At 43.2% G+C, this 7,231-nt stretch overlaps 1 protein-coding gene across 1 annotated transcript; it reads left to right on the top strand.

The window, feature by feature from the left end:
• The first annotated feature begins 3,225 nt into the window (after positions 1–3,225).
• LOC127096177 (uncharacterized) lies at positions 3,226–3,744 on the top strand. The gene has a single exon (XM_051034784.1). It carries the CDS (start codon positions 3,226–3,228, stop codon positions 3,742–3,744), a length of 519 nt encoding a protein of 172 aa, XP_050890741.1.
• The last annotated feature ends 3,487 nt before the right edge of the window (positions 3,745–7,231 follow it).

The raw sequence follows: 7,231 nt of genomic DNA, 5'->3' as shown, positions 1-7,231 counted from the left end.
ATTTTCCAAATATGACTCTTTTCTCTCACACAGGTACTTTGAGTGTTTTCAGGAATTTTGTATAAGTAATTCTTCACACACTTTTTTAGATAATAACTACCCTATATATACACAAATAACATAACTGTTATTAACGACTAAATCCTAAAACTATGACACATGGCTCTCCTCCTTTCGCCAGATGCTTCCACGCGTCTTCTGCCAAACGTCACAACCTTTTAAATTCAAATTTACTTTTAAGTCGAAATGACGTCTTCCTTCAGGATTTTTGTCGAATTATCAACATACTGCAATGTTCTCCCTATCTGTCAAAAGTGCTTTTCCTAGGTGCAAACATCTTTGTCGAAATGACGAAACTTCCATTTTGTCGAAGTGTCGAACCATACTTATTAATCAAATCGTTTCAACCCATGTCATCATTTGTCGAAAAAATCATTTCTTACACCAAATCTCATGGCGTCGAAAACGCACGTATACACATACATAAGCGCCAACATCGACAAAGAACTAAAGTCTGAGGTAATATCCATACTTAAAGAATTTAGGGACTGTTTTGCTTGGGATTATAACGAAATGCCTGGTTTAAGTAGGGATTTGGTCGAGTTAAAGCTGCCAATAAAAGCTGGAAGAAAGCCAGTAAAGCAGACGCCCAGGCGTTTCGCCCTAGAGATCATGGCAAAGATAAAAGTAGAAGTGGAAAGACTCCTGAAAAGCAAGTTTATTCAAACTGCAAGGTATGTCGAATGGTTGACAAATATTGTGCCAGTCATCAAGAAAAACGGGTCTTTAAGAGTATGTATTGATTTTAGGGATCTAAATGCTGCCACCCCAAAAGATGAGTATGCCATGCCCGTGGCAGAAATGCTGGTCGATTCGGCCGCTGGTTTCGAATATTTAAGTATGTTAGATGGTTATGCTGGGTATAACCAAATTTTTATTGCAGAAGAAGATGTGCCGAAAACGGCATTTCGATGCCCAGGAGCTTTGGGGACATATGAGTGGGTTGTCATGCCATTCGGCCTAAAAAATGCCGGAGCAACATACCAGAGGGTAATGAACTTAATGTTCCATGATTTTATTGATGATTTCATGCAAGTAAACATCGATGATATTGTGATAAAATCAAATGGTCGACATGCTCACGTCGAACATCTTCGAAAGGCCTTTCTAAGGATGAGGAAATGTGGATTAAAAATGAATCTGTTGAAGTGTGCTTTTTGTGTGCAAGCAGGCGACTTCCTTGGTTTTGTAGTGCATAAAAAGGGTATTGAAGTAAACCAAAGCAAAACAAAAGCCATTATGGACGTCAAGCCTCCGTCGACCAAAAAGGAGCTACAATCTTTTCTGGGAAAAATAAATTTTCTTAGAAGATTTATATCAAATTTAAGTGGCAAAACAAAAGCTTTCTCCCCACTACTTCGATTGAAGAATGAGGAGTTCAAGTGGCAGGATGAGCACCAAGAGGCTTTAAACAAAATTAAAGAGTATTTGAATAAGCCTCAAGTACTGGCCCCTCGTGTTAGGAATAGGCCATTGAGACTGTATATTGCAGCCTCAGAATCGACTATAGGAAGTATGTTAGTCCAAGAGGATGAAAAGTGTGTCGGGAGACCTGTGTATTACCTTAGTTGAATGCTTAATGACCCTGAAACTAGGTATAGCGATATAGAAAAACTATGTCTATGCCTGTACTTTTTTTGTATGAAACTAAAGCAATATATTAAGCATGTTGATGTGTATGTATCTTCTCACTTTGATATCATTAAGCACATGTTATCTAAACCAATTCTGCATAGTCGAATTGGTAAATAAGCTTTAGCGTTAACTGAGTATTCTCTAACGTACGTGCCTTTAAAAGCGATGAAATGGCAAGTGGTGGCAGATTTCCTTGTAGACCATTCAATGGTCGAAATGGCGCAAAATTACGTAGACTTAGCGCCATGGAGGTTATACTTCGACGGTTCAAGACATAAGCATGGATCTGGGGTAGGAGGAGTCATAATTTCTCCAGACGGAATTCCAGCAGAGTTCAAATACAGAATTAAAGGGGTATGCACAAATAATGAAGCAGAATATGAGTCACTGATCACAGGACTTGAACTACTGCTAGAATTGGGGGCAAGGAATGTCAAAATTATGGGAGACTCGGAGTTAGTGATTAAACAAGCATCAAAAGAGTACAAGTGTGTTAAAGAAAATTTAATAATGTATTTTGTGGTTACCATCAGATTACTCAAGATGTTTGAGTAAGTCAACCTCCAGCACATACCACGAAAAGAGAACCAAAGAGCAAATGATTTGGCACAGGAGGCTTCGGGGTACAAAGCGTCGAAAGACCAGGATGAAGAGGTCCGAGTAAGAGAGAAAGTACGAGCGACATTGTTATCACCATCAGATTTGTCGATTATAAAGTTGGGAGCCGTAGATGAAAATCATTTTGAAATTCTGATCGTCGACGACGAGGGGGAAAACGATTGGCGTAAACCGCTAGTCGACTATTTACGTAATCCTGTAGGGTCGACAGATCGAAAGATAAAATATAGGGCCCTTAGCTACGTCTTGGTAAATGATGAATTATTCAAAAAAACGGTCGAAAAAGTGTTACTAAAATGCCTAGGAGAAAGCGAGGCATATGTGGTTGTGTCAAGCGTACATAATGGAGCGTGTGGGGCACATCAAGCAGGGTTGAAAATGAAATGGCTCTTGATGCGCTCAGAAGTTTATTGGCCTTAAATGTTGGAAGATTGCATTGAATTTGCTAAAAGCTGTCAAGAATGCCAATTACATGAGGGCATACAGCATGTGCCTGCAAGCGAGTTGCATACAATTGTGAAGCCCTGGCCTTTTCGAGGGTGGGCACTAGATGTTATAGGAGAAATAAAACCAGCCTCGTCGAAACAACAGAGGTATGTTTTAGTCGGCATCGACTATTTCACAAAATGGGTCGAAGCCGTAGCATTAACAAATGTAGACCAAGAGGCTGTGATAGATTTCGTCCAAAGTTATATCATCTACAAATTTGGCATCCCAGAAACAATTACAACCGACCAGTGGTCAGTTTTCACTGGTCGAAAAATGCAAGATTTTGCAAAAGAAATGAGAATCAAATTACTGACTTCTACCCCCTATTACGCACAGGCGAATGGCCAAGTCGAAGCTGCTAACAAGGTGATCATCAGCCTCATAAAGAAACACATAGGCAAGAAGCCAAGAAATTGACATAAGATGTTAGACCAAGCTTTGTGGGCATGTCGAACGTCACCAAAAGAAGCAACTGGAACAACTCCATTTCGACTGGTATATGGGCATGACGCAGTGTTGCCAGTAGAGATTCAAGTCCAGGCAGTTAGAACCCAAAGGAAGTATGAAATACCTTCTGAAGACTACTGGAGTATGATGACAGACGAACTGGTCGACGTAGATGAAGAGAGAATGTTAGCTTTGGATTCCCTACAAAGGCAGAAAGAAAAAGTCACCAGAGCCTACAATAAAAAGGTGAAAGGTAAAGTGTTTGCTGTCGACGATCTAGTTTGGAGAGTGATTTTACCTATGGACAGAAATGATAGAAGTTTAGGTAAATGGTCCCCTAATTGGGAAGGACCATTTAAGGTTTTGCAGGCTTTTTCTAATAACGCCTACGAGGTCGAGAAGTTGGCACCAGATAGGCGAATCCTAAGAGTGAATGGAAAGTACTTGAAAAAATATAGGCCTCTCCTTCAAGAAGTCAAAATTGTGACAGACTAAACAACTTTCGAAAGAACTATGTTGGAGAAAACTATGTTGCAAACCAGCTACAAAGGCACAAAAAATAAATACACAGTGCTAAAAGTAAGAAAGATAACATTAAAGTGGCAAGAAGCCATTGTTTAAATATTACAAAAATTCATACAAACACTAAAAACGGTCAAAGTTGGCCGAACTTGGATCAGAAGGATTTAAGCTCAAAATTATAATGCAAGGATGTAGGCTCCAAGGTGTCGACGTGGGCTTTGAGCTTCTCAAGCTTCCCTTCGACAATCATAAGCTCTCCAGCGACCGCTAAGGCATCACCGGTGGTTTGCTCCACAGTGGCCTGGGCAGGTTTTAGAACTTCGTCGATAAAGCATGACTCCTCCTTGGTAATTGATTCCAACTCACTGTCCAGAGTGGCAATTTGACACCGAAGGGCATCAATTTGTTGACGTATCTCAATGGCCCTTGTTTGTTTGGAGATCAATTCTTTCTTCCGCTCCTCCATAGCCCCTAACATGTTGGTGACTTCCGCGTCGGCATGCATCACCAACTCCCATTTTTCCTTCACAGAGGCCTCAGTAGCAGCAATCTAGCGTTCAGTGTCCTTGACGCTGTCGAGATGGTGCAACATGGGAACCAGAAGTTGTTCTAAAGCGGCCATTGCACGTTTGACATAATCTGAGAGCTGGAGATCTTTTAGTTGGGCAAGCATGCGCAGGATCTCTGGACCGACAGCGGGTTCATGCATGAGCACGAAAGGGAGGTCAGGATTCAAGGCGTGAACGCGGATTTTATCCATTAGAGCCTTAGTCTTCGTTGCCTCAGGGCCCATTTTTCCAGAGTGAAGCTGCTCAGAGTCGGAAGAGGCATCACGCGATTTCACTAGATTGCGGAGCCTGGCAATTGCTTCTAAGGCAGAAGGCTTTATCACCAACCCCGGGAAAGACAAAGGAGAAGCAGCCGATAGAGGGGTAATCTGAGAAGCTTGTTTCTTATTGGTGTCGACACCTACTGGTCCCCTTGGATCCTGCAAAGGCAAGGAAGCTGAAGAAATACTAGAGTCAGAACTAGTCGAACTGGAATCCGTATGCGTTGCAGGACTAGTGATTGAGTCAGAGTCACTATCACTAATTTGGATAGGGAATTCAATGAACTCACCACCGGTGTCGACAGACTGTAGTGGACGAGCTAGAGAAGAAACCGACGACGAAGGAGTGTAGTCGACAACAGGTTGAGTCGGCTCAGCAGAAGCATCAGCCTGTTGTAAGGAGAAAATATGTGTAAGAGAAGTACAATAATCCAAGGGAGTAGACAGGAAAACAAGTAATTACCTGTGTCGACACAGGGGAGACTGCATCCTGATTTTCTTTCCCCAAGGCAGCAGCAGGGGAGGTACCAGTCGGCTGTGAAGCTCCCACAGCTGGATCAGGGACCTTGTCGAGGATGGAAGTTCGACCACAATAGTGTCGACGTCTTCAGCGGGAACCTCTAGAGTGGGCATCGTATGGTGTCTCTTCTTCTTGGTTTCGTCACTCCTGGAGGGAGAATCATGCTTCTTCCTCTTGTGGCCATGGTGGCTTTTGGATTTATGCTGGGAAGTGTGTTGGAGACATGAAGAGAGGTTATAAGCAGATATTCTAGCCAGAAGATCAGACAAGCCGACAAGAAATACCTCAGAGCCTGTGGGGGCATAGCGTTTGTGTTTTTTGGATTTTTTGGAGTGAGAGGAGACAGTGGGGTCTGTCGAACGTGGTTGACCCTGCATATAAGTGAGATATTAGAGACCACGTAGTATTTCCCTTAAAAAGTCACAAGAGTAAATGAGAATGCTGCAGATAAGTGCATATCGAAGAACTGGGTTTTCTCAAGGCTTGAGCAATAGGGCGCTCATCATCATCGGAAGCCTCCTGTGTCGAAGGAGTAGGTTCTTTAGCAGGAGCAAGACCTATAGGGGCTAGAGGGATCGCTATAAATAAACAGAAGAAACGCAAGTGAGCAACGTAATCCAACTAAGATGAAGTTTAACTTTCCAGAAAAATGTTACCAAGTTGTGTGGATTCGAACACGCTAACATATTGAGGATCAATATGAAGTGGCCCTGAATAATCAGGCAGATAATGCTTCGTCGGGACCACTCTGTTGTCCTTCTTCTTATAGGCGTTTTGTACGTGCAAAATAGGACAATAAAACCACTCCGGGACTAAATGGCCAAAGGCCAGAGCCAATGGGCTAGATGGCAAAGGAGGAAACTTGAGGTTTCCAAAATGAAGGGCGTAAAGATACTTGTCTTTCGTGTAACCTGGGACTTTAAGTTTTGGGATCCTGTCGGTTACTTTCTCCTTAAGTTCGACCGCGACCTCCCAGATGGTCCGAAGAAGATTATCTAGTCGATACACAACTTGGAAATAATTCTGGAAAGCGCGAATTTGTTTGACATGAAGAGCCTTACACTTGGTCGACTTCGCCTGCAAGTAAACAAAAGCTTCAGTTAATTCAGATAGTTTGGCCTTAGGAGCGCCAACATAAATGGTAAAATACGACTGCCACCAATCATGGAATTCTTTGGTACAGAAGTAGGCTGGTCGAAAAGGAAGAGAGGGGGAGACGTGGTCGGTTTTTCCAAATGGTTTCAAGTTCCTCTTCGATCTCACTCCACGGTTGACCACAGAGGATATTGGCGAGTAATTCTTGAGAGGAGAACAGGGATTTGGGAATGAATTGGCAAAGGCCAAATTGCCTGGCCACCAAGTTAGGCTGATAAGCCACTAAGCCAGGATTGTTGCTAGAGGTTTCAGCCGACAGGAATCGAGGAACCAGGAAACACCTCCAAATGAGGAAGGTTTCGTCTCTATGTTCCTCCTCAGTCGGAGGAAAAGGTCTGGTGAGCCATGTAGGACCCTCAGTTCGACGGCTGAATGGGGCCATAAAAGGTAGAAAATTGACACGGGTCAGCATGATGTCGAACAAAAGTCGAAACACTTTGCGGTCGGTGAAGTTTTTGTCGATGGGCGTCAGAGGGATCAACCGTTTCCAAACAGGGTGTCGTTCCTTGGGGGACACGCAACCCTCCTCATCCCGTAGGGGGCTATATCTTTAGAGAAAGTGGCATTGAGCCACAGTTGCAAGAACCAGAAAGAGCCATGGACCAATACATTTTTATTTCTGGAGTTCTCAGGGTCGAAGAGTCTAATTTGACAGACAACCTCAGACAGAGACTCGTTGAGAGAAGCTAAAATTAGTTGGCCCAAGGCAATGTCACGCTCTTGGTGCAGTTGGGTTGCCAGGAGAGCAAAGTGCTTGGTTACCTGCATAGATCTGGAACAAAAGACAAAGCGAGATAGCCAGAGGGTCAGGAAAGTCACATGTTCCTCGTTGGTCACACGGCCTGCAGAGGTGGCATGATGATCAATAAAATTGTTTTACGTTGGCTTGCGAGAGTCACCAACGTCGAACTTCAAAGAAATTGACGCTACAGCTTCGCAGTCGAAGACTTCGCCAG

The sequence above is a fragment of the Lathyrus oleraceus genome, chromosome 6, assembly GCF_024323335.1.
Source record: "Lathyrus oleraceus cultivar Zhongwan6 chromosome 6, CAAS_Psat_ZW6_1.0, whole genome shotgun sequence".
Lineage (NCBI taxonomy): Eukaryota > Viridiplantae > Streptophyta > Magnoliopsida > Fabales > Fabaceae > Lathyrus > Lathyrus oleraceus.
This window is presented reverse-complemented; position numbering and strand designations above follow the sequence as displayed.